The sequence below is a fragment of the Lampris incognitus genome, chromosome 1, assembly GCF_029633865.1.
Source record: "Lampris incognitus isolate fLamInc1 chromosome 1, fLamInc1.hap2, whole genome shotgun sequence".
NCBI classification, from domain to species: domain Eukaryota; kingdom Metazoa; phylum Chordata; class Actinopteri; order Lampriformes; family Lampridae; genus Lampris; species Lampris incognitus.
In genome coordinates this window covers 125,478,142-125,503,798 of record NC_079211.1, presented here as the reverse complement: position 1 = coordinate 125,503,798, position 25,657 = coordinate 125,478,142, and the positions used below count along the sequence as shown (strand labels likewise).

Genomic DNA, 25,657 nt, shown 5'->3' with positions numbered 1-25,657 from the left:
CATGTGTTACTTTATACAAAATCTGTCCACCGAGATAAACAACCAGTTGTCTGCTCCATCAGCTCCCCCCAAAAAAAATCACATATTGTTTTTTTCCAGAGCTGCATTTTTCTCTCCTCATTCACACGAAGGCTGCAGATTTGACACCGCCACTGCAGCAATATCAACAAGCAGCCGTCTAGATACCACTAGGTGGCGCTGAAGTTGTTTTCAATGCCCAACCTAGTTTCACTGCGGTGGTCAGGGGCCAGAGCACAGACAGTACATTTTGCTAGTCATTGCAATGATTCCTTTGTCACATTTATGTGGCACTTGCATGTAAACTGTACTGAGTAAAGGTAGCATACATCAACATGTGAAAGTAGGGCTCTTGAATCTCCCTGAATGGAAACAAAGCAGTAAAACCAACATTAACCCCGACATTTCCAACAGACTCCTTCTGTCACTGTAAATTGATTGTGTGAAATTTGTGTTGCAAACCATATGATGAAGACACTTGAGTCAGCGGTCTTGTTTTATTTAGTGGCAATTGTTTTTTATTTTTATTGACTCAGTGCTTAGCTTTATTATATATCGGTACAAAGTACAGCGGTTCTGAGGCAGGAGGAGGGAGTGTGTAATATTTGTCTGGTTTTATGGCTCCGCTAGTATGTCGTGGGGAAGTCTGAGAACCTTTGTGTCTGCTGGCATGTCCATCTACTCAGGTGACAGAGAGATTTGGATTATCACTCAATGGATTATGACATGACTGTCATAATCCAGGGAAGGACAAGAGGAGAGAGGCGAGATGGGGGAAGGGGAGGAAGAATGGGGGGGATTTAAGGGTTTGAGAACTATGATTAAAGGCTGAAAGGGGTGTAAAGTAAAAGATGAGAATGAGAGAAGGCATCTGGAATGAAGGCAAGACAGTGCTGAACGAGACCAGAAAGGATGGTAGAGAATGCATTCAGAAGGAACGGCAAGAGATGTACAAATAGCCTAAAGGGTTCAAAAACAGTAGAATGTTACAAAAATCACTAAACTGTTGCTTAAATTCGTTTAATCATTACCACATTAGGACACTGGACTCCATCAAGGAGGTCACTAAGAGCACATTGATCAATTAGCCAAGACTTCACCTAGAATTAGCAGTCAAGGATGTGCATGAAACTAATCAACACAACTCTAAGAAATAGTTAAATTATAAACTATTAGTTTCCTAATGGTTTTGCATACACTACGTAATCTATGGCAATGCAGATTTATAACAGCCTGAAAAAGTGCGTTAACTCTACTGGGTATAGTTGGCTGGCTTTCCATTACATAAATGATGTGCAGTACATAATGACAATCTAAATATCTGACTTCTTTGTCTCTTTTACTCCTCAGTATGAGGATCCCTGCATGCTGCCGAAGAAGAAGCTGGAAGGATGTGAGATGCAGAAAGCAGGAAGTCAGATGTTGGACTCGATATCCATCAGTGAGGGAGATAAACAAGCAGTCCTAACCCTCATCAGGGAGGAGGTACCTCACAGTACCTTCATGTTTTTTCAGTCAAGGCCGAAAAAAATGTTTTGTCTGCACTTGAGTGAACATGGCATCTGTTTGATTGGCCTCCTGAGTATGTGTATTTGTAGTCAAGGTCAATATCTTCTTTCAGATCGTCACCAAGGAGGTGGAAGCCAGTGACTGGAAGAAGAAGTACAATGAAAGCAGACAAGAAGTCACTGAGATGAGGTGAGATGAGATGAGATGATTTTTGTTCACCTAATTGTCTTTAAAAACAGCGTGATTGAAACTTAGAATTGTCCTGTGAAATGCTGGTGAACTACAACAGCAACAAACATTACAGCTGAGACAGAATAGGGAAGAAGCAAGATTTTTCTAGCACGATTAGTTCGTGGGCTAGTAGTGCCACATATACAGTAGGACTGAGGTCTTAACTACAACGCCATCACTGAGCCCTATTGAGAAAAGTGTAATGATGTGCATGTTCCCTTTTTGAGCCTGATGTCCTCTCGTCAGGTTAAGTGAGTCTCATCACAGTGTTTTTCTTGTCACAGGAAGATTGTTGCAGAATATGAGAAGACAATCACCCAGATGATTGGTGAGTGAAAGACTTAAAATACGTACAAGATCCAACTGGTGTTTTACCGCAAGTCAAAAAAATACTCGTCAATGAGCAAAATGTGCCTTGCCATAGCTTTATCCATACCTTTATTAGATATAATCAAAATTACCAAAGAAAATGATGGTACCAAGAACCAGGACATAGCTATTGGGGTGGGGGTTGTTGTACAAAGTCTGGTTAGGGAACAGGCTCTGTGTGTGTGTGTGTGTGTGTGTGTGTGTGTGTGTGTGTGTGTGTGTTTTTAATGGGCAGTGTTGGTGCAGTTTGTGGGACAGAGAGGCAAGGGTTGACACTGTAATGATTCTCTTGTCACTGTTTGCTCTATTTTATCTGGTACTAATTTGAGACAACTGATGCGGACTAAGCTTTAGTAAAGGTAGCATGCATTATCTTGTAAAAGAAAGACTTGTGTGATTCCTCTATAAGCAAAGGCTAACATTAAAACTTACATTCAAATTTCTGTATTCTTTACATGAGAGAGTACGGACTGACCATTTTGTGGTAAAACATGCAGATGCGGCCTTAGATGCAAATGCTATCCCTGACATTTATCAAGCCATCTCTCTGCAACAGAATTGATTTTCTTTGGCTCTTTTCAGAGGACGAGCAGCGCAACAACATGAGCTTCCAGAAGTCCTTGCAGGCAGTGACGATGGAGAAGAACACCGCCCTGACAGACCTGAACTCAGTTGAACGCTCTCTCTCAGATTTGTTCCGTCGCTACGAAAACATGAAGAGCACCCTGGAAGACTTTAAGAAGGTAAGGGCAGAGCGGCTGAAGTTTGGACAAGGACTCAAAACAAAGTTAGCAATTTACAATAAGGCGTACTTTATAAAGAGTTTATTATTTACTATAAAAGACCATTTATTAATGTTTTATGAATCAGTAATAAGACGTTTTAATGCGTTGATAAAAAGACTTTTCAGTTTGCCAAGTTTGGAACCTATGTGGGGAATAGCCCCATGGATGTTCTGTCAGAAACCATTAACGGAAACATTAACGCTAAACTTAACTGCGACCTAACCTTAGCCCTAAACTTAATCACTATAACTGTAGTTGCGATTGTCCCTGTGCAAAAATTGACCTTTGTGCATGCATTACATGACATTTTCATGTCGTGTTATTTGTACACTGCTCGTTGATAATCTGAATCAGCAGCTGTCACACATTTTCCGAGAGAATGTCTATGGTGACTCTGTTGTATTGATAAAATATTTATTCCCAATCTGGCAACCCAAAAAATGTTTTTATTAATGTGTTATAACATCTTGATACTGATTTGTAACACATTAGTAAATGAGTTATTAAACTTTAAGAAAGTAATTATAAATGGCATAAAAACCCTTTATAAAGTGTGCCTTAATTGTAAAGTGGCACCGTGTTCATAGTAGAACTTGGAGAACACTAAGAGGAGTAGGAGATGAATGGAAGATCTTCCACTCTTGGAAGCAATGCTGGCATAGACATGAGTGAAGCCAGGAATGGTAAGCCCATGAATAATGGTGTCCGCCTACCTTTGCTACTTTTGTCGCGGCATCCATGACCATAACACTTGAACCCCCAACTTTTCCAGCAGCTAAAAGAAGGCTGTACTGGTATTGGGAATTACCCAGGTGTAGATGTCTTCAAATGTTAAACAAAAAAGGACAAAGAGAAGAGCATTCTAGCATTTCCTATATAATGCCAATCAAAAATAAAAACTCCTCATCACTGCATCTAAACCGAGTTGCTGCTGGAAGTGGTGTAAGTGAGCCAGTAGGGGGCAGTCTGCCCTCTGGTCCTAATAAAACAACAAATATCAAATCCCAATGCCCTGGTACCGTGACGGGGACACTGTGCTGTAGGAGATGCCGTCCTTCAGATGAGACGTTAAAGCAAGGTCCCGATTCACTGTGGTCATTAAAGAGCCCGTGGCACTTATCGCAAAGAGTAGGGGGCTCCCCGGTGTCCTGGCAAAATTCCCAATCTGGCTCTCTCCATCTGGCCACCTAATCATCCCCCCATGTAATTGGCTCAATGATTCCTCCCTCTCCACCTCAAACTGCTGTGTGGCGAGTGTTCTGGTGCAAAATGGCTGCCATGCATCACCCAGGTGGGTGATACACGTTGGTGGTGGCTGAAGTGAGTTACCCCCTTCAATGTGAAGCACTTCGGGTGTCTAGAAAAAGCGCTATATAAATGTAATGATTATTATTATCATTATCTACATCACCATCTGATTGTTTTTGTGTGAGGATGTCATATTGATATACGTTATGCCTTTTGTGTTTCTCTAGACTCCCATCTTCTGTAGGTTAGGCTAATTGATATATGGTACTGAGTCTGCTCTCCATTTCCCATGCAGAATGAAGAGGTGCTGAAGAAGTGTGCTCAGGAGTACCTGACCAGAGTTAAACAGGAGGAGCAGAGATACCAGACACTCAAACTCCACGCTGAGGAGAAACTTGACAAGTAGGATTCCAAGAGAAACCTCATCCTTCTGTCAAATCATTTAAAAAAAAAAACTTGCTTTAAGAAAACTGCTTTTAATATTGATAGTTGTTCTCATCCAAAATCTGTTCTACTCTTTCTGTCCACATCAATTTTAGGGCCAATGAAGAGATAGCCCAGGTGCGTACAAACTCAGAGAACATAGCGCTGATGGCCAGCCTGAGGAAGGAGCAAATGAGGGTGGATTCGCTGGAAATAGCTTTAGAGCAGAAGGTAACGGATGTTCACAATATTCCATGACAATACCGGAGGATAATCACGGTTATGATTACAGTGACGCAATGACATTTTGGCATCCATGTCATGTGTTGGTGTATAACTTGACTGAGAATCTCCTTTCCTTTATCTTATCTTGTTGTGTCGTCACAGAACCAGGAAATTGAGGAACTCACCAAGATCTGTGACGAGCTCATCGCCAAGATGGGAAAAACAGACTGAGAGAGGCTCTTGTTAGTCAGTTAACGCAGCCTTTCCACCGCTGCCTGTCTCCAGCCTATATAAAGTACCCTGTGCATGTCCCCGGCCAGGATGCATTTCTCATATCCTGTACCAGCCCCGCATCCTGAGGATTGTTTATGTAAAGGCCCCCTATGTACAGTTGTCCAAAATGACCTCCCACATACCTCTATTGAATGCACTACTTGCGAACAGAGCAGCTTACTATACACACTAAATATTGTTTGAGCTGGGATTCTATGTGTGGTCATTTGGTATTGGTTGTATTTTTTTACTCATTTAGAAAGCCAGCTGCTCCCTTTATATTTTAGCCTGCCATGCCAGTGAACGTTGACCTGCTAAGATTCCCAGTAGCCTAATAGTTGGATTTTGACAGTTCCTCCTACGGGTTGACATCAGGCTTTATGCAAGCAGTTGTTGTAGAGCTGGATTAATGCTTATCCTCCTTCCTAAAACGATTGACTGATATCTCTGCGACAGTCCATGCTCTGCCACAAAAGCACAGATTTTGCTCTCCAGTGTAAATAAGGCATTTATTCTGAATTAGAGAGGCTCAGGGGTCCTAATCGGGCAGTGCAAGTCCAGGGTTAAGGTCAAGCGGCACTAGAGCTTGTTTTGAAGAAAGGTTTAGGGGTGTTAAAGTTAAAACAAAGCTTTCATTCACCACTGAGGCCTTGAGTGGTTAGCTATGTATTCTCTGGGAAGATTTGGGTAGGGGTAGGGTTAGGACTAGATGGAGTCCGTGTTTCTTGGCATTTGTTTCAGGTGACTTGCAGTGCACAGTGGTTTGGGGTTCACCACATTATGGCACTTTAAATCATTTCAAACAATTTACTAAATTGAGAAGACAATGATACGAAAGGTTATACTAAAAGTCTCCTGTTATTGTCATTGCTTTGTCCCATTTGCCAAGTCCCACTTATCTGGCACCATAGTTGTCTAAAAAAAAAAAACATGAAAGATTCCCAAATGCTGTTTGATCCAGGTGTGGTCTTGACATGGATCGAGCTGGACAAGAAGCATCTCAGCGCTATTCCACAGTCAGTTTTATCATTTATTCACTAAAGATTGCTGCTGATCTCATGTTAGCACTCAAAGGCCAACTTTATCCCAAAGCGGTGAAATGTGAGAGAAACCACTGCTGGTTATTCCACCAATGTAAAATACTAGCCGTCCTGTGTTGCTGAAAACAGAACAAAAAAAAATCTAAAAAAGAAAAAAAAAGGAAGTAGTTAAATACAGTGAATATATTTTGACTTTGTTCCACCTTCTAGTCAGAGCTGCAGCAGTGCAGCCATTTTGGTTATTTATCAGTTTTCATCCCTTCGTCACATTTACATCTTAGCACTGATAACACGCAGGGAAACGCTTGAAGAGTTTGACAAAGTGTGAATCGCGTGACCGTAAAAGGTGTGGTGAGCATTTGGTGTGCAAGAGTAGATGAAGAAAACTGATCAGGGATAGATAGAGGTGTTGTGGTTGCATTTACAGATCTGCACTATCGTTATCGTAACCAATCTGTTTTACTAGCATGTTTATTTCCATAGCTTCACTGTTGTAAGAACGCAGCTTGACATTAATAAATCGAGGCTGAGTTTTGTTTTGTTCTGCACATCGCTTCAGTAATGTATACCTCCATCTACATCCATTGTATGGGCAGTAAAGGGTGTAGCTTAGCGAGCTACACATCCATTAGTAACACACACAGCCAAACACACGTCCTCATGTTGCCAGAGTTTATGTTTGTGCCATTCTCAAGTTGGGTTACCTCCAGTAAAAACTCACGTTTGTTTTCTGTTTCAGGATATATTGCTCTGGCAAATTTGATGTTTCAGTGTTTTGTTTACCTCGCACACCTTTGTTAACACAATGTAGGCTAACAGTGTGAGTCTGTACAGTTCCCTGAATAAATATAATTTGTTCTACTCTTAAGTGCTGCTTTCATTTTTTGATGTGCGGTGAACCATGTACAATGATCTTTGGCTCTGTTTCACTTGAAAACTGTGTATTTTAGAGGGAGCATGGGTCCGGATGGTGGGAGTTACACCAGGCTGCAGATCCTTTAATCACCATATACGTTTTCCGAGGCCGGTGTACCGAGTCTTAAAAATCTGTCATTGTCATACACACACACACACACACACACACACACACACACACACACACACTTACTCACATCAATGTTTGGCTGAGGAGGTGACGCATGTCATTGTGAGTGGATAATCACCTTGAGTCAGTCGGCCACCTCGGGGACATTCAGTTTTCAGGGTCACAAGCCAACACCTGCGAGTAGCTGCTAAACTATAGAGGAGGTAGAATAAATACTGTTTACCAAATCTGGACAGAATTACAACTCTGACACATAACCTTATTAACCTCAATTTACAACATTTGTTGTTGTTATAGCTGTATATTTGTAGCTATGTCTCTCCGTTACAGCTTACTCGGTTAAGTTCATTACCACAGGGTGCTGGCTGTGCAGCATTGATGGAGATTACAGAGATAAGACCTTAATGCCCTCAGACACCTTCCCCTCTCTCAAGCCCATACACTCAACCATCCATCCCCGTTTTCCCCTCCGTCGCCTGTCAGCTCACCCACTCATTCCCTGGACTCTTGGACACACACGGTGACCTGTCGGCCAGCCAGCATGAAGACCGCCCTGGCCCTGCTGCTGTTCGTCTGCCTGGCCTACCACGGTACGTTTCCTCACACTCAGCAATACCTGTAGAGAGTTGGATGAGGAGAGAGCGTTTGAAATATGATGCGAATTTGATGAGCCCACTGGAGTGGATATACAGGAGGTAGCCAGCCAAGGATAGCACTGGGATGAAATTGGGCCCTGGATTTTTGTTTGCCTTTTTTTTTTTCATAAAATGCAGGTGGATGCCTAGTACGCGACAGCTCATTCACTTCAGTAGTGAAGCAACATTTGCATCAAGTCCAGAGCAGTCTGTGATCATTGCTATGACAACAAATGTACTTCTTGTAGTTCAGACAGGGTATACGCCTGTCTCACCCAAAATAAAAACAAGGTGTAAAAGTGGAAGTGTAGTGCTGGGTTGGGTGTTTGGGTTGTTCGGGCACTAACGTATGAATGAGTCTCAGTCCTACTGTTTTATTTTTTATTTTGTAAAAGGCCATGACGTTTCCACTTCAGTCACTGGTCAAATGGTCATGTAAGAATCCATACCGTTTCTATCTGTGCCTGACTTTCAAATGTGGATATTTCAACAAGTGTGTGTGTGTGTGTGTGTGTGTGTGTATGATGTATTGTGTGTACACCTTCTTGCTCCTACCAGTGGATGTTTAAGCTGCTTTGATACTCTCTTCTGTTCATTCTGCCAAGGCCACGCCCTGAAATGTCACACATGTGTGGCGTCCAATGAGGATGAGTGTAACCGACAGGGCTCTACCTCCTGCCCCCAGTATGCTGATGCCTGCTCCACCATCACAGGACCCAGTGAGTGTACACACACACACACACACACACACACACACACACACACACACACACACACACACACACACACACACATTCACTCATAAGTTGGAGCGAAGCACCTGGCTAAGCACTCAGGAAAATGTCCCAAATAGGATTGTGATGTCTTTGATATTTGAATACAGTACAGTAGCAGCCTATCCATATCTACACAGCTACTCTCAGATGTCACTAGATGTCAGCAAAAGGCTTACAGCCAGTGGCTTTGCTTGTCTGAGTTGCACAAATGGAGCTGATGATGCTTCATTCAGTAATTTGTGCTTGTCTTCCCTGACAAAGAACAAAAAGCACAAAAACTTTAATGGTCATCATTTATGTTCCAGCCTCTGTGCAACATTTAACCAGTAACCAGTAGCATTTATATCTAATTTAAGAGCACTTGTGCGCTTCAAAGATATATAGCCTATTCATTATTTTGTCAATATTCTTTCTTCAGAGTTTGTGTGTGTTTGTCTCGTGCATAATTCAATGGATGTGTGTGTATGTGTGTGTGTATGTGTATCTTGTGCATGTTTCATGGCAAAGCCTCAACCCTTGAGTCCTCTCATCATCTGAGGTTGCTGGATGTGTTCCCAGCAGTTTATACTAACCTCAAACTTCTGTGTGTGTGTGTGTCTGTGTGTGTGTCTGTGTGTGCATGTGCATGCGTGCGTGTGTGTGTGTGTGCGTGTGTGTGTGTGTGTGTGTGTGTGTGTGTGTGTGTGTGTGTAGTGGTGTGTGTGTGTGTGTAGTGGTGGGGGGTTTAGGAAGAAGAGAGGAAGGGAGACTGTAGGGGTGGGGGTGGGGGTAGATAGCAGACGAACGTTCACAGAGTTCATCTGTTAATGGAGTCACAGTGGAGAAACGACTTAGAACACATGTACTCAGGCTCATTTCACTGTGACGCATAATGATTTGTGAAGTCGGCCTGTCTCATGTGTCTCGTCGTATCCTCCCCCCTCTTCTTCTCAGACACCGTGATGAAGTCGTGCACCTACAAGGCTTTCTGTGACAAGGCCCACGGTGGGAACTCTGGAGCCAAGATGGAGTGTTGTTTTGGTGACGACTGTAACGGACCCCATAGGGGCCACAGCCACAGGGACCACCGCAATGCCGCAGGGGCCCTCACCTTCAGCCCCGTCCTGCTGCTGGGCACCCTTACGCTGCGTGTGGCACTCAGTGGACTCTAAACACCTCCTCCATCACCTACTGTACACATGCTCCACTCTCTTCTTTTCTCCTCCATACACTCATCTAACTCTTTTTACACTTTGTACAACAATGCAGCAATGTTTAGCGATTCATATAGCATCTGTTGATCCAATCCGATGTGTTAACCTGCCGTTCGTCTGTTTATCTAGCCAGCCACCCATCCGTCCTATCCTCTCAGTGTTGGAGAGAAACTGTATAAAGATTTTTCTTTTTGGGGGGGTGGGTAGTTACAAGGAAATGGGTTGTAATGGGTTCATTGTGGGTTAGCATTAGCGTGTAAAGGGCTGTTGCAGCAGGGGTTTGATTGGGCGAATGTATGGCTTCTGGGTGGGGGTTTTGGTGGGGGAGGTGGGAGCTGTGGTGGTGCATTAAATAATAGCCATTATTCAGGGGCTATAAAGGATTACTGAGTGGGCCACTGTCTGTAGCTGGTCCACTTCTTATTCAAGTATATTTCCAACCTTTTCTTGTCCATCTATTGTTTATATTTTCACTGTCATGTTGCTCTAAACAAACTGCAGACGGTGATTCAGTTTCGGGAAATTTTTCGCAGTGGCGACTAATGTGTGCAAACTGAAGAACACCCATGCATGGTTTTGATGTAATCAGCTGGTGTGGTTTGGGTAGATGTTGGGGTGCTCGGGAGGGTAGGTAGTGTGGAGCTCCTAGTAGTCTATGCTCATTACCATAGCCACCACATTCACCCGTGGCATTACTGTGGCAACCAGGTAGGTAACTCTGACTGTGAGACACGAGTCTTGTCTCAGCACAGACACAAAAAAGATGAAAACTTTGTGGTGAGTTTAGCCCTCGATTCAATAATATTGTTGCGCTTGAGAGCTTTTCTGAATAAAGATATACTCGTACTCTCATTATTCTTTGTATTTGTATATGAACAGTTATGTGTGTTTGTGTGTATGCATTGATGTAGGGGTAAGAAAACCTTGGTATGATCGTCTGAAACACTACACTTGACCTCACATGGCCAATGACATGAATGAAGTGTGTGTGTCTGTGTGTGTCTGTGTGTGTGTGTGTGTGTGTGCGTGTGCGTGTGCGTGTATATAAGTGTGTGTGAGAGAGTGCACATGCTATGTTTTCTTAAGGGTACTGCAACCATGTCTTTCAATGCAATGCAATCTGCACATAGGGCCCAACGATGTAAAAGTGGTGGTCTGTGCAAAATTCAAGACTTCTTCCTGCATCTTTGTGATTTCAGCCCTTTTTTTTGCCACAGGATATGAAGTCGTTGAGGTAGTTCTCCACCCCAGTCAGTTCATACGACATGTGCAACCACTTCCTCTTAAGAGGAGGACAGACATCATACATAGATTTGAATTTGAACCTTAATGTTTCATTGAATCATGTCTAAACTAGATAATAAAACATGACTACTTTACAGAATTAGTGTTGTCAATATGCTTTTCAGTTCTATGGCATTGAAAGAGGGTGCAAGGGTACTATAAGAGAAGTCTGTTAAAAGATCTTTGACCGCTTTAGCCCCATTCACCCAGACATAGACTGAAAATGTGTGTGTGCATAGTATATATTTGTATGTGTAGGCTGTGTGTGTGTGCACGCGCGCGCGTGTTCTCGTTTCGCTAAATTTGTGGGGCCCAATTTGAATTTTCAACCATCAGAGTGAAGATATTTTTGCAAAGTGAGGACATTTTGATCAATCTTCACTTCTTCATGGGTCTATTTAGTGTAGGCATTTGGGATTAGGGTTCAGGTTAAAACTAGGTTTAGGTCAAAGTTAAAGTAAGGATTAAGATTAGGCATGCTGTGTTTGTGTTTAAGGTTAGGATTAGGGGCTAGGGAATGAGTGGGGGTCCTCACAACTCTAGACAAACAACAACAAATAACAAATACGTTTGCACGTGTGCATGTATTCATGTGTTTTTCTGTGCAGTTATAATAAACCCAGTTGGCAAGGTGCCATCTGATGAGGGCTGTGTATCACAATTAAGTTATACAGTATGAACTCACGAAACGCCACAGCGGTTAGTTAGGTGACAGTCAAATAATGTCACGGAGGAAGCAAAGAGTCACTCGAAGCTGCACGTTGGCGATGATAGACAGTTTTTTTCCGCTTCTGCTGAGAGCTTCAAGTTTTTGAAGAGAGAGAGAGAGAGAGAGAGAGAGAGAGAGAGAGAAAGAGAGAGAGAGAGAGAGAGAGAGAGAGAGAGAGAGAGAGAGAGAGAGAGAGAGAGAGAGAGAGAGAGAGAGAGAGAGAGAGAGAGAGAGAGAGAGAGAGAGAGAGAGAGAGAGAGAGAGAGAGAGAGAGAGAGAGAGAGAGAGAGAGAGAGAGAGAGAGAGAGAGAGAGAGAGAGAGAGAAGGAGGAGGGTCCGGGAGCAGGGACGCATAGATCACATCCGGGGGCCGGTTTATTCTGATCGCGAACTGTCCAACCCGGAAAAAAGACGGCACCCTGTAACTCGATCACACACACAGATCAAGGGGACTCATCAACTCGTGGAAGCCTAAGGAACAAAAATTGGCAGTAAAATCTTCTGAGACTTTTCTTTTTTTTTGGATCATGCGTACGTGCTTTGCTGCTGTCATCTCCGTTAATACTTCGAGCGCTGGCAGTGGCTCAAACTGACTTTCTGAAGCGGGTATGTCACTAGCTGTGTGTGTGTGTGTGTGTGTGTGTGTGTGTGTGTGTGTGTGCGCGCGCGCGCGCGCGTGTCTCTCTCACTAGCTGTGCGTGTGCGCGCGCATGTGTGCAAACGTACACTATATTTAAATATATATATATATATATATGCAATTTGCGTGTGGTGGTAGGTAGGTGTGGCATACTGCTCTATCCTCAAGCCATCTTACTTTATAAATGCTTCTATCTTATTATTATTATCATCACTATCATCTATGATGAGTACTTTTGACTCTAAACTTAAGCTGCTTGTCCAAGCATCCAGTTTTTAGCACGCTCACAATCATGAACTTCCTTATAGACGGTTTATCAGGACTGATCTCACGGCTGTAATCTATGGACTCTTCATTTCAAAGACGTTTGGATAGGTACTGTATTCGACTGTATTTTGAAGCCTGCAAGCATCAGGGATGTCTTGGAGAGTTTTGAGAGGTTACCCTATTGTTAAAGCATTGCAAGTGATGCTAGCAGCTTTTTTTAATGCCTCCACCACTGCTCTTTGCCTTCATGGTTAAACCAAATGTTTTTCTGATGCCCATAGTGGTTTACTTGGACATGCTTGGGTGTGTGGATGCATGCATGCATGCATGTGTGTGTATGTATCTTCATGCATTTGAATGTGCCTGCATGTGTGACAGTCTTGGTGTCAGTGCCCATGTGACGTCTGCGGCTCCAGCTTCACTTTAACATTGCAACCAGTGCCTCGGCAACAGAAGAACAATTTAGGTATTACCCCTTTTTCAGCTGCAGGGGTGTTATCTTCAAACTACTAGGACTTCAAATGTACTCTAAAATTGTCTGAGCCATCTTTAAAAGTTTTACTAGCAGTAATGCTGACGTTACAAAGGCACCTTAAAAAGGGAGCTTTTGCCTTTCCTTTTGCTTCTTTGTGTCTCGGCTCGTCTCTGCTTTGTCAGGGTTTCCAAGGAGGCCTGGACAGCTTGGAAAATTAATATGATAATTTCCAGGTCTCGGTGTTTTGAAAGAGGACAACGAGTCTGGAAAAATGTGGAGGGAAATAGTTGTTCAGTCCTGGCACACGTATGGCTACATATTTAATGGAGATGAAGAGTAACTGCCTTTTCGTCGATTGTGATGTTTGTTAGTAAGCCACATTTAGTCTCCATGCACAGGATGCGGGCCCTCATTTCAGTAACTTTGCCCTAACTAGAACTTGGGAAGAGCTGAATACTTCCCCCGAGAGAGTTGAGGACAGTCATATTTAAACATAGAGCTGTCGCTAATGCCAGAAGTAGGACGACGGCCTGAAAAATTTTTTTTATCTCAGAGGACATCGTCTCGTTCAGTTAGATGTCTAGCATGGATAGTGCAATCGTTAAGAGGGAGCATTGTGGAAATATCATCAGTATACCTTAGTGCATGTGATGAATGTATGCATGTATGATGTCTCCATTTTGCCCCTGACAAATCTGACTGTGGCACGGTGACTCACATGCATGGCATCATCATAATGAGAGTATCTTGCCGCCTCACCACCCCGTCTTCTTTGTTTCTCCCTCCCTCCCTCTCCTCTCTTCTATGGCCAGTTGAAATGTGCGTGTGTGCAGATCTTGAGTGCAGTCTGTAATTTTTGGCTGTGGTAGAGGGCCTCAACTCTGCCTCGGGCTTCAGGGTTAGCTGTTCTGCCTCAATCACGTCACATGAAAAACTGCTGAGTATGAGTGGGTTTCTTTCTCTTTCTGTGTGTGTGTGTGTGTGTGTGTGTGTGTGTGTGTGTGTGTGTGTGTGTGTGTGTGTGTGTGTGTGTGTGTGTGTGTGTGTCTATGCATTTGTGTGTGTCTGTGTGGGAGCATATGAACATGATATGAAAGGCAGATATCGTTCAGATCTACCTGCCTCCGAGTGAGACAGTCCATCTGTCTGTCTCACTCAATTTGTCTCCATGCCTCTCTATTTGTCTGTCTCTTACTGTGGGGCATTTGAACCTCAGTACTTTTCTCTCTCTCCGTTGGTCTTTTTATCTGTCTAGCCATTTTTTCTATCGTCTGCTTCTGTTTCTGTGGGGCATTTGAGCCTCAGTCATATATCTTTTCGATGGTCTGTCAGTCTGTTTCTCTGTCTGTCTGTTTATTTGTCTGTCTATCTCTGGTCCTGCATCACAGCCCTCTCTCTGTCTCTCTCTCTCTCTCGCTCTGTCTGTGTTTCTGTGTCAGTGATATGTGAATGCAGCAGTATGCCGTACTTGGACAGGCTGCACCGTGTGTGTGGCTTCCTGGACATTGAAGAGAAGGAGAACAGCTGCCGATTCCAGAGACGATACTTCATTCTTGATACCCAGGGAAATGCTCTTCACTGGTATATGGACAACCCTCAGGTGCCCCCCCCACACACACGCACACACACGCACACGCACACGCACGCACGCACGCACGCACGCACGCACGCACGCACGCACACACACACACACACACACACACACACACACAGGCATGCACATACACACATATACTTAGACAAACAGAACAGAAAGAGGAAGTGAAATTAGCCAATAGGAGTTGTATAACCTTGGACTGTGAGCCAAATGTGACCCTGTGTGTTTTGGTTTGTATGCAGAACCTGCCCAGTGGGGCCACCTCTGTCGGCAGCCTGAGGCTAACCTACATCTCCAAGGTAGACCTCTCTCTTCATCCACCTGGCCTGCCCATTAGCTTTTCTCAGTTAGGTTGTCTGAAATGTCTCCCTTCATATATTTCAGTGGGAATTTCAATCGTATAAGTTTAGAATTGATGTTGTAATTCATATGGAGGAATCAATAGTGTCCACCAAGACACGGGTAGATACAAATAGAGTGTACAAATTGACTCAACCTTATAGCCATCAAGTACTTATCTGTGCAGTAATAGCTAATGTGTACGTGCACTACTGTGCTGAAGCAGACGTTTGTGAAGTTTTCCAGATGTCAGTGTGCTGAGCCTACCAGAGATAATGGCATCTGGCATCACTAAACAGTATCGTTGACAGCTAGTCACTGGACACAGTATACTTTACTTTGTCTGTTAGATAAAATTTAACCAAGATGTGATAATACCTCTCATTATTTCTGTTTCTCTTCTCTTCTCTTCTCTTCTCTTCTCTTCTCTTCTCTTCTCTTCTCTTCTCTTCTCTTCTCTTCTCTTCTCTTCTCTTCTCTTCTCTTCTCTTCTCTTCTCTTCTCTTCTCTTCTCTTCTCTTCTCTTCTCTTCTCTTCTGTCGGTCAGGTGAGTGAGGCTACACTAAAGCAAAAGCCCAAGACAGAGTTCTGCTTTGGTACGTTTGTCTTTTGTGGGAAAAGCCGGTCATGCTCATGCATAATGACTGAGATCATTTTTATTTATGTAATAGACTAATGTCAACCATGTCGATACTGATAGGATTCATAATGTCCTATCTTTGCAGTCATCAATGCAGTTTCTCGGCGTTACTTCCTCCAAGCCAATGATGCAACTGACATGAGGGACTGGGTTGCTGCTCTAAACAAGGCAAGCAAGATCACTGTGAGTACACAGCACAGTCGACACACAGTTTTTACAATGATGCACTTAAAACGAGCTAAGCCTAGAGTAGCAGGTCGTGGGAAGAAGATTTTTACAACTCAGATGAGGAAGCTGTTCGCAGCGGGGTCACAGATCAGTTTGGTCAGGGTGCACACACATAATAAACACACTGCCCAAAAACGATCATTTCCTGCACTTTGGATAGGAATGAGCTATAACATACAGCAAGGTTTAAGACACACCACTGTGTGAACAGAGCAGAATGTAGTGTAGGATTGTTATAATTTCTTGCATATCTGTGTGTGTGTGTGTGTGTGTGTGTGTGTGTGTGTGTGTGTGTGTGTGTGTGTGTGTGTGTGTGTGTGTGTGTGTGTGTGTTGTTTGTTTGTTTGTTTGTTTGTCTGTATGTGCATGTGGATGTAAATGTAAATGTATACATCTGGTGAGGAAAGCAGACAGATGCATAAACAAATACTGAACACAGATGTCTCTAACAGAGAAGAAGTATGGTTCTTTTTTTTTTCTCACCTGCACGCTGACACAGGAAGCAGTGCTATTCCCTCTCTTTCACTTCCCCATTCAGTAGCCAAGGATACCACGACCATGTGGGCTTCCCTGGCCTCAGTGAGGCCTGTATCAAGAAATGCATCCTGAAACAGTAAATCTTACAAATAAATGGCTTCAAAATGAGATAGCCGCCATATAAATGAGCTAGCGCTTAAACTTAGGGATCATCATAAGACATTCTCTCACACAGTAAGTTGCTCTCGCATGAAATTCAAAGGGACAGTTCACCTCAAAATCAAAAATAAATGTTTCCCGCTTACGTGTGGTGCTGTTTATCCATCTAGCTCATTCGTGTTGGTGTGAGTTGCTGAGTTTTGGAGATATCGGCCGTAGAGATATCTGCCTGTTCTCGAATACAAAGGATCTGGATGGTACTCGGCTTATGTTGCTCAAACGCCAAAAAAAAAAAAATTTGAAAGACTAAACAGCAATGTCTCTTTCCAGAAATCATGACCCGGTTACTCAAGATAATCCACACACCTTGTTGTTAGCAGTTTTGTGTAGAAAGTAGACCAAACTATACCTACATGAAACTGCTCACAACAAGGTCTGTGGATCAGCTTGAGTAACCGGTTCTTGATCTCTGCAAAGAGACATTGCTGTTGAGTTTTTCAAATGATTTTTTTTGGCGTTTGAGCAACATAAGCCGAGTACCATCCAGATCCTTTGTATTCGAGAACAGGCAGATGTCTCTACGGCCGATATCTCCAAAACTCTGCAACTCACACCAACATGATCTAGATGGATAAATATCACTACAGGTAAGAGGAAAAACATGTATTTTTGATTTTAAGGTGAACTGTCCCTTTAAGCGATCATATATGGTTAATTCACTGTCTGTTGGCATAAAATCTTATAAATATTGAGCAGACAGTGGACCACCCTGTGTCTGACTACAAAATATTTAGAAAAGTGTGAATAAGTGGCATAGATAGTGAATAGGGTGCATCTCTGATTCTCGTTCAGCTCAACACTGAACACGTTTATAGTCACATGTAGCTTGTGCTGTTTTCCCAGGTGTGCCTAACTTGAAATGACGGTCATTATGAATACCTGCTATAATCGCTACTTACTTATAAACTGGATTATTAAGAGATGATGTCTCATTTACGGAGTCATGTCAATGGCTTAATTACACTATTGTCTGAATTATAGTATCAGCAACAGTCACATTCACAAGGTTAAAAAACACCGCACCAGTGTGAGCCATTGCAGAGACTTTTGGGGGGGGGGGGTCAGAACACTATTTTGTTCTGGTTTATTATTTTGGCACTGCAAACTAATCTGAGACTTATTCTTTTGGCCCAACGATTAGCGTGTCAACCTCAGTCCACTGACATAATCCTATTTATTCCAGGTTGTTGGCTATGGCTCAGTAAATAAAAATTACAAATGTCACGCCACTTCTTGAGCTTTCATGAACAACTGAGCTCTTTCTTGCCACGTTCCTCAGATAAAATGTAAGTGTTGAGATCAGAGCAAACTTTCCGTGCTGCGGAGAGATATGCAAGGCTACTGTTGCAGAGCCTCGAGTCATATGCTAACTCCGTAAACTATCGCTGTCAAAGTACAGTTTGGTGCTCAAATCAGATTTCTTGTAATGCTATTAATTCAGTAGCACCTCCAGATTTCTGGTCTTACAGCAGTACTCAGGTTGGGGTCATATCTCCAAAAGTCCAACATATTGTGTTCATTTTTATCCAATAGGGGGCAGGAGAACTGTTATTTCTGCCTCCTAGCTCTTCATGATATTGCCTCTGAAATGTTTAACTATCATCCAGGAGTAATGCACTTCACCATATGTTAACCCAAACAAACAAGTTAACAGCTCCAACATTTTTGAATTTTAAGTTGACGTTTTGATTTTTAGCCATTTTAATAATTTCTCTTCATCAGGCACTTATTGACTAATGTGGGCAGTTTTTACACTGTATTTGCCCTTTACGGCACCTGGAAAGTACTTTAGCGTTAGCATTTTTTTCATCCAGACTGATGAGTAGTGTTAACTTTAAAGCTCACCAGGTGGTGTAAATGATAGTGTAAGAAATGCTACAATGCTAATTGGCTATTTTCAGTTAATTGTTGTGCCGATGTAGAGACATTTCCAGGACATCATAACATATGCTATATATATATATACACTACCGTTCAAAAGTTTGGGATCACATTGAAATGTCCATATTTTTGAAGGAAAAGCACTGTACTGTTCAATGAAGATAACTTTAAACTAGTCTTAACTTTAAAGAAATACACTCTATACATTAGATGACTATTAAATGTAAATGTCTGGTTTTTGGTGCAATATCTACATAGGTGTATAGAGGCCCATTTCAAGCAACTATCACTCCAGTGTTCTAATGGTACAATGTGTTTGCTCATTGGCTCAGAAGGCTAATTGATGATTAGAAAACCCTTGTGCAATCATGTTCACACATCTGAAAACAGTTTAGCTCGTTACAGAAGCTACAAAACTGACCTTCCTTTGAGCAGATTGAGTTTCTGGAGCATCACATTTGTGGGGTCAATTAAACGCTCAAAATGGCCAGAAAAAGAGAACTTTCATCTGAAACTCGACAGTCTATTCTTGTTCTTAGAAATGAAGGCTATTCCATGCGAGAAATTGCTAAGAAATTGAAGATTTCCTACACCGGTGTGTACTACTCCCTTCAGAGGACAGCACAAACAGGCTCTAACCAGAGTAGAAAAAGAAGTGGGAGGCCGCGTTGCACAACTGAGCAAGAAGATAAGTACATTAGAGTCTCTAGTTTGAGAAACAGACGCCTCACAGGTCCCCAACTGGCATCTTCATTAAATAGTACCCGCAAAACACCAGTGTCAACATCTACAGTGAAGAGGCGGCTGCGGGATTCTGGGCTTCAGGGCAGAGTGGCAAAGAAAAAGCCATATCTGAGACTGACCAATAAAAGAAAAAGATTAAGATGGGCAAAAGAACACAGACATTGGACAGAGGAAGACTGGAAAAAAGTGTTGTGGACGGATGAATCCAAGTTTGAGGTGTTTGGATCACAAAGAAGAACGTTTGTGAGACGCAGAACAAATGAAAAGATGCTGGAAGAATGCCTGACGCCATCTGTTAAGCATGGTGGAGGTAATGTGATGGTCTGGGGTTGCTTTGGTGCTGGTAAGGTGGGAGATTTGTACAGGGTAAAAGGGATTCTGAATAAGGAAGGCTATCACTCCATTTTGCAACGCCATGCCATACCCAGTGGACAGCGCTTGATTGGAGCCAATTTCATCCTACAACAGGACAATGACCCTAAACACACCTCCAAATTGTGCAAGAACTATTTAGAGCAGAAGCAGGCAGCTGGTATTCTATCGGTAATGGAGTGGCCAGCGCAGTCACCAGATCTGAACCCCATTGAGCTGTTGTGGGAGCAGCTTGACCGTATGGTACGCAAGAAGTGCCCATCCAACCAATCCAACTTGTGGGAGCTGCTTCTGGAAGCGTGGGGTGCAATTTCTCCAGATTACCTCAACAAATTAACAGCTAGAATGCCAAAGGTCTGCAATGCTGTAATTGCTGCAAATGGAGGATTCTTTGACGAAAGCAAAGTTTGATGTAAAAAAAATCTTATTTCAAATACAAATCATTATTTCTAACCTTGTCAATGTCTTGACTCTATTTTCTATTCATTTCACAACATATGGTGGTGAATAAGTGTGACTTTTCATGGAAAACACAAAATTGTTTGGGTGATCCCAAACTTTTGAACGGTAGTGTATATATATATATATATATATATATATATATATAGAGAGAGAGAGAGAGAGAGACCGTTTCTGGAAACCGTCAATGGTGTTGATGAAAGATGAAAGTACTCAACAAATGAGGAGCGGAATGTTAAGATAGATGCAGGAAAAAAACTTTAATTCATAGCAGCTGCCAAGTTGGCCAAGTTGTGTGTGTGTGTGTGTGTGTGTGTGTGTGTGTGTGTGTGTGTGTGTGTGTGTGTGTGTGTGTATATATATATAAATAATATTGTGTGTGTGTGGGGGGGGGCAGGCTATTTGTGTGTGCGTACTTGCTGGATTTGTTAAATTGTAATCGTATTAATAGGTTCCTAAGGCTGGCACTGTGCCTACTGGGTCAGATGTGACCACGGTGATCAGCGACATCCAGTGTGGGAAGAGGCAACAGGCCTACAAAACCGAGATCATCGGTGGCGTGGTGGTGCACACTACTATCCAGGTGGGGAGACCGAAACTGACATGGTTGTTATGCTGACATTTATGGTGGCACTGGTAACAGTGATGATGATGATGATGATGATGGTGATGATGGTGATGATAGGGATGCACATTAGCACAGTGAATGATATCATAAGAATGATAATGTCTGGATGTCCGGGTGGCATAGCAGTCTGTTCTGTTGCCTACCAATACGGGATCACCGGTTTGAATCTCCGTGTTACCTCCAGCTTGGTCAGGTGTCCCTACAGACACAATTGGCCGTGTCTGCGGGTGGGAAGCTGGATGTGGGTATGTGTCCTGGTTGCTGCACTAGCGCTTCCTCTGGTTGGTCGGGGCACCTGTTTGGGGGGGAGGGGAACTGGGGGGAATAGATTAGCGTGATCCTCCCACACGCAACATCCCCTTGGCGAAATGCCTCACTGTCAGGTGAAAAGAAACAGCTGGCGACTCCACATGTACTGGAGGAGGCATGTGGTAGTCTGCAGCCCTCCCTGGATTGGCAGAGCGGGTGGAGCAGTGACTGCGATGGCTCGGGAGTGGGGCAATTGGCCAAGTACAATTGGGGTGAAAAAGGAGGGGGGGAAAGAAAGAATGATAATGTTTTCATCTCATTTTGCATCCACCTTTAATAAGTGAAGCATTTTATGACAGATACGTTTGAAATGATGCAGTTTTATTGGTGACCTGTTTCAGAACGAGAGTGAGGACACAGAGATTTTGGAAAGGAAGGTCAACAAACCAGGCGTGCTGAGGTGTGGGTACTGTGTCAAACAGGGCAACGTGGTGAGTATACCTACATATACACACAACCGGCGTCTGTTTATGTGTATGCTGTATGTTTGAGAGACTGAGAGTCGTGTGCGGTCGGTGTTTCAGAGAAAGAGTTGGAAGAGACGTTTTTTCACCCTGGATGACAACGCTGTTAGCTACTACAAGGGTGAGATGGTGAGGTCACAATTTTTTTCCCTTTTGCTTTCTCTCTCGTCAGTACTTGCCTGTCTGACTGGGGCCTTTACGAGTTAAATTTGTTGAATTTGTCTCCTGTATGAACCATGTCTTTGTGCCTGTGCTCCTATCAGGATAAAGAGCCTCTCAGAAGCTATTCCACTGAGAGATATTCAGAAGGTCCATGAGTGTCTTGTCAAATCCGGGTGAGTGTTCGACCTGCCTTGCTCGCTCAAATTTCTCAGTCATGCTATGTACCCGTGCCCTCTGTCCCACACACACACACACACAGGTCGATCTATTTATCCATCTGTCTGTCTGTGCATCTGTCTAATGAGTAAAAGGGTCTGCTTTCTGTTCCTTACAGAGATCTGTTGTTGAGAGACAACCTCTTTGAGATTATCACCAGCTCCAGAGTCTTCTACATTCAGGTACAATTCATTCTTATGACTACAAGATCCATTTAGAGACTCTGTTCTTTGCAGAGCCTTAATGATGGGAAGGCCATTACTATGTCCATGTGTAGAGCCTTTCAGTTCTGCTAAACAGACTGCACTGAGCAAGACCAGAGTTTGGTCCATGTGCCCATCTGTGTTTCAGCTGTCCGTCGCTATACTTCAAGGCTTTCTCTGAATGCTCCATTGCTGATGTGTGGCATTGACTTGTGTTTTTAAGACGACAACAAAAAAGTGTTTTTGTGAATCAGGCAGAACCATCTGTTACCATAGCGACAAAAACATCCTGTTTCTTCCCCCTTGGGAGAACAGCTGACTGATGAGGACTGGGGCTACTTACACCAGAGGGGAAGCTGTCGGTGAAAGTGTGTGTGTGCGTGCATGCGTACGCGCGTGTGTGTGTGTTCACACCCATTAAAAAAAATAAAAAAGGGAAAAGTGAGATGGAAAATTGGAAAGAAGGAAAGAACTTTTTTTGTATAACAATTAAGTAGAATAGATTGAATCAAGAATAGATTGAATCAACTTTAATAATGGCCATGAAGGAAATTAAATACTGCAGCAGCAGAAAAAATTAATAGAAAGTTTAAAAAAAAACATTAAAAATAGGGACAAAAAAAATAAAGAAATCTAGCTTAAGAAAATAACATATTAAAGTTGAATATGAAATGACAGTAAATGTGCATGGTGGACAAACACAGGCGGCAGAGCCTGACAACATCTAAGCACTAACTCTCAAAAAACCCTGTCTGAAAATTAAATTCAGTTAAAGGAAATCAAATTAGAAAGCAAAATAACTCTCAACACCCCATCCCACTATCAGCTAATGGGAAATATGAATTAGTACTGCTGACGTAACAGCAAAGGATTGTTAGACACATACAACCCTGCTAGGCCTTAGCTTTCTATTGTTTGTCTCTACAGACAGACTCTCCAGAAGAGATGCACTGCTGGATTAGGGACATTGAGATGAAGATCCAAGACTTCAGAGGTCCTTCTAAGGTACACTGCATTTTTTTTATACACTGCTAAGGAGGAAACTGTTCATTTTTTATTCTCCAGCTTACCTCTGACTCTGCTTCCTGGAAAGAAGTGAAAGCTTCTTGTTAGAGATGCATGTCTATAGTGTTTTTGTCAACATTTCTCTCTCTTCTCTCTCTCTCTCGTCTATCTCTCTGCAGGGTTTTTCATTCCATCGTACGTCGTCTCTTTATCAAAGTAACCATGCCTCCTCAGCGTCCCGCTGTCAACAAGGTGATGACCGAAAACCCCAACTGGTCAAGTCCTGTTCGTGGCCCCAGGCTGGCAGCCTTGGACCCCTGTGCCCCAACGGGATCCTCCCCTCATGGACACACAAGACGCAGAAGCCCATTTTACCTCTTTACCTACCCTGCCTTCTCTCTCCTCCTCCACCTCCTCCTCCACCTCCTCCTCATCCAATTCTCTCACAGCCCGGCTCCTTGCCCCGGAGCACTCCCGCCGGCTTCAAGCGGAGGTGCGGGGGTGTTCAAAGCTTCTGGAAGTGTGTCTAGCGGGCGCCGGCGGCACCGCTCCCAGCCCCAACTCCACACGGACTGCAGGTTCCCCTTCAGCCTCGACGACGACAGTATCCGCACCACTGACGTCTAAAACCAGTTCAGTGCGACAGGTTTTTGGAAAGAGAGTGTAAACGCCTGTTTTTAAAATGAATGTGATTGGTAATGGTACGATCTCCCTATGAAATGAAGGGAGCCTGCTCCCGGGACCCCCTACTGGTGTAATGTAGTAGGTACCTGCATCGGTGATGCAAGTGAGATCATAAGGACAACAGTGTTAGCATTTACAAAGACTGTGAAAGGGTAAATGACGATGGGCAGTTCCTTTGTGGAACATTCTCTAAAAACTTGAATGATTTTATTGATAATTATTTAGCTTATTGATTGCTCCTGCAGATTATGAGAGATTGATGGTGTCATGACTGATTATGGTACATTCGCTGGTAAAAATAGTGTGTGTGTGTGTGTGTATATATATATATATATATATATATATATATATAATTTGCATGCACACTACTGTCATCAGCAGTGTCGCTTGCGAAATCTAAAACCTTAACGGAAATCCTGCCGGCTGAGTATTTAATGACATTTATTTAAAAGTCATGTAAATGCATCCATGGATATTCAGGCTTGGTTTGCAAGGTCCATTTGATTAATCGCCAATTTATGCCCCCCCCCCCCCAAAAAAAATCACAAACCTTTTGTCCCTGGCTTAATATCAGCACACTTTAACGAATCTTTAACAAGCATTGTATCACTGAGATGTGATCAGGTGTCAGGGGAAAGGGCTGAAACAGTAACTGCCCCACAGCTCTCACGGTGAAACGGGAGTAACAGATGCTACGTGCACTTGCATCCCAACTGACCGGAGACTCTGCTGGTGTTGGCGGGCAGATGTGGATCGACAGGAGGAAGTCAGCTAGTCGTGTTATGCTTTTAATGTGTTTTGCACAGTGTTTTAAATTGGAGCTTTGTAAAGCTTTGCTTCGAGATCAATCATCAGTAAACTGTGACCTCTGTCCCAGCTAGTAAGAGGCATCCTACCGACACAGCAGTGCTCCGGTGGACCTTAAACACAATGCAGAATGTACTGACAACATCCTAGTAGAGGAATAGCTGATCAGCTGGTTGACTGGTTTGTAAATGTGATTATGATCGGGTTTTTTGTTGTTGTTTTTTGTAAAAGCCTCTTGCAGGTAAAAACATGTCTTTATTGCCATGTGTGGTATTTTATTGTAATTTTGCACTTTTCCGATTTTTTTTGTTTTGTGGTACACCCCACGTTTTGCAACATTCACATTACAAGTTTCTTCTGAAAAGCTCCAAGTGCCCTGTGCTGTTACACCAGTAAGCTTTCATTTACTTCTCAGGTTCACTTCAAGACTTAGTTTGATGTGGTACCACGTTCCATGCCCACTTCCGCCTTCTGAAGCTTTGTGCACTTGTCTGCCTATGTATGATGTCAATTCTCTATCTCGTATATTAAACTGTGCTTTTTACTTGTCTGGTTGGGGTTCATTTGCAGACACCTTGAAGTTCCCACTAGAGAAACCCTGTCGGTATTGAGTTTCAGAAGTCTATGAAGAAAACTGCCAAGTAGAACGTCTCACCAGCTATTGGTGTCGCGAATCATTTAACAGGACACACCCAAAAACTGCAGAAACCAAGTTTGAAGAGAATTTTAAGTTTGTTTTTTTGTGTGTCAGTGGAAGTGATTGGATTAAGATGTTCAGCATTTTCTTTTCAAAGGGCAAATTGGTTTAACTGGGGGAAGGGCAGAGGATATGGGGCAAACCTATGTGGCTTACACCGTGGTCTCCCCTGGACAATTGCTGAACCATGTAGACAAACACAATAATGCACGCCCAAACAGACATCTGTCGGGTGCCCGGAGGTTGCGTTAAGTGAAGTCTTTCACACATCAAACGCAAAGGTCTGACATGCAAGGTGCCTTAAACGTCATCCTGACCTCCCTGCACTTCACTCTGCATGGCTGTGTGTCTGCAGGAGCAGCCCGAGTAAAAGGTCTCTGC

The 25,657-nt window shown here is 43.1% G+C and overlaps 2 protein-coding genes across 3 annotated transcripts in view; both read left to right on the top strand.

The window, feature by feature from the left end:
• LOC130107896 (transforming acidic coiled-coil-containing protein 1-like) overlaps window positions 1-6,989 on the top strand; it is a 31,948-nt gene extending 24,959 nt beyond the window's left edge. For both annotated transcript variants that reach the window (XM_056274704.1, XM_056274697.1), the window contains exons 7-13: window positions 1,369-1,503; window positions 1,640-1,716; window positions 2,043-2,086; window positions 2,710-2,870; window positions 4,456-4,562; window positions 4,700-4,814; window positions 4,971-6,989. In XM_056274704.1, coding sequence (XP_056130679.1) covers window positions 1,369-1,503; window positions 1,640-1,716; window positions 2,043-2,086; window positions 2,710-2,870; window positions 4,456-4,562; window positions 4,700-4,814; window positions 4,971-5,039 — 708 coding nt within the window. In that variant the 3' untranslated portion in view covers window positions 5,040-6,989. The remainder of the gene's footprint in view (window positions 1-1,368; window positions 1,504-1,639; window positions 1,717-2,042; window positions 2,087-2,709; window positions 2,871-4,455; window positions 4,563-4,699; window positions 4,815-4,970) is intronic.
• Window positions 6,990-12,215: 5,226 nt separating this feature from the next.
• On the top strand, window positions 12,216-25,121 carry plekha2 (pleckstrin homology domain containing A2). Its single transcript, XM_056288048.1, is given in 15 exon segments — window positions 12,216-12,369; window positions 14,585-14,745; window positions 14,985-15,041; window positions 15,629-15,677; window positions 15,807-15,904; window positions 20,553-20,684; window positions 21,380-21,469; window positions 21,563-21,631; window positions 21,766-21,783; window positions 21,785-21,837; window positions 21,999-22,062; window positions 23,011-23,088; window positions 23,268-23,373; window positions 23,376-23,563; window positions 23,566-25,121. Coding segments are annotated over 14 exon segments (1,293 nt in total). The 5' UTR covers window positions 12,216-12,369; window positions 14,585-14,604; the 3' UTR covers window positions 23,716-25,121.
• The last annotated feature ends 536 nt before the right edge of the window (window positions 25,122-25,657 follow it).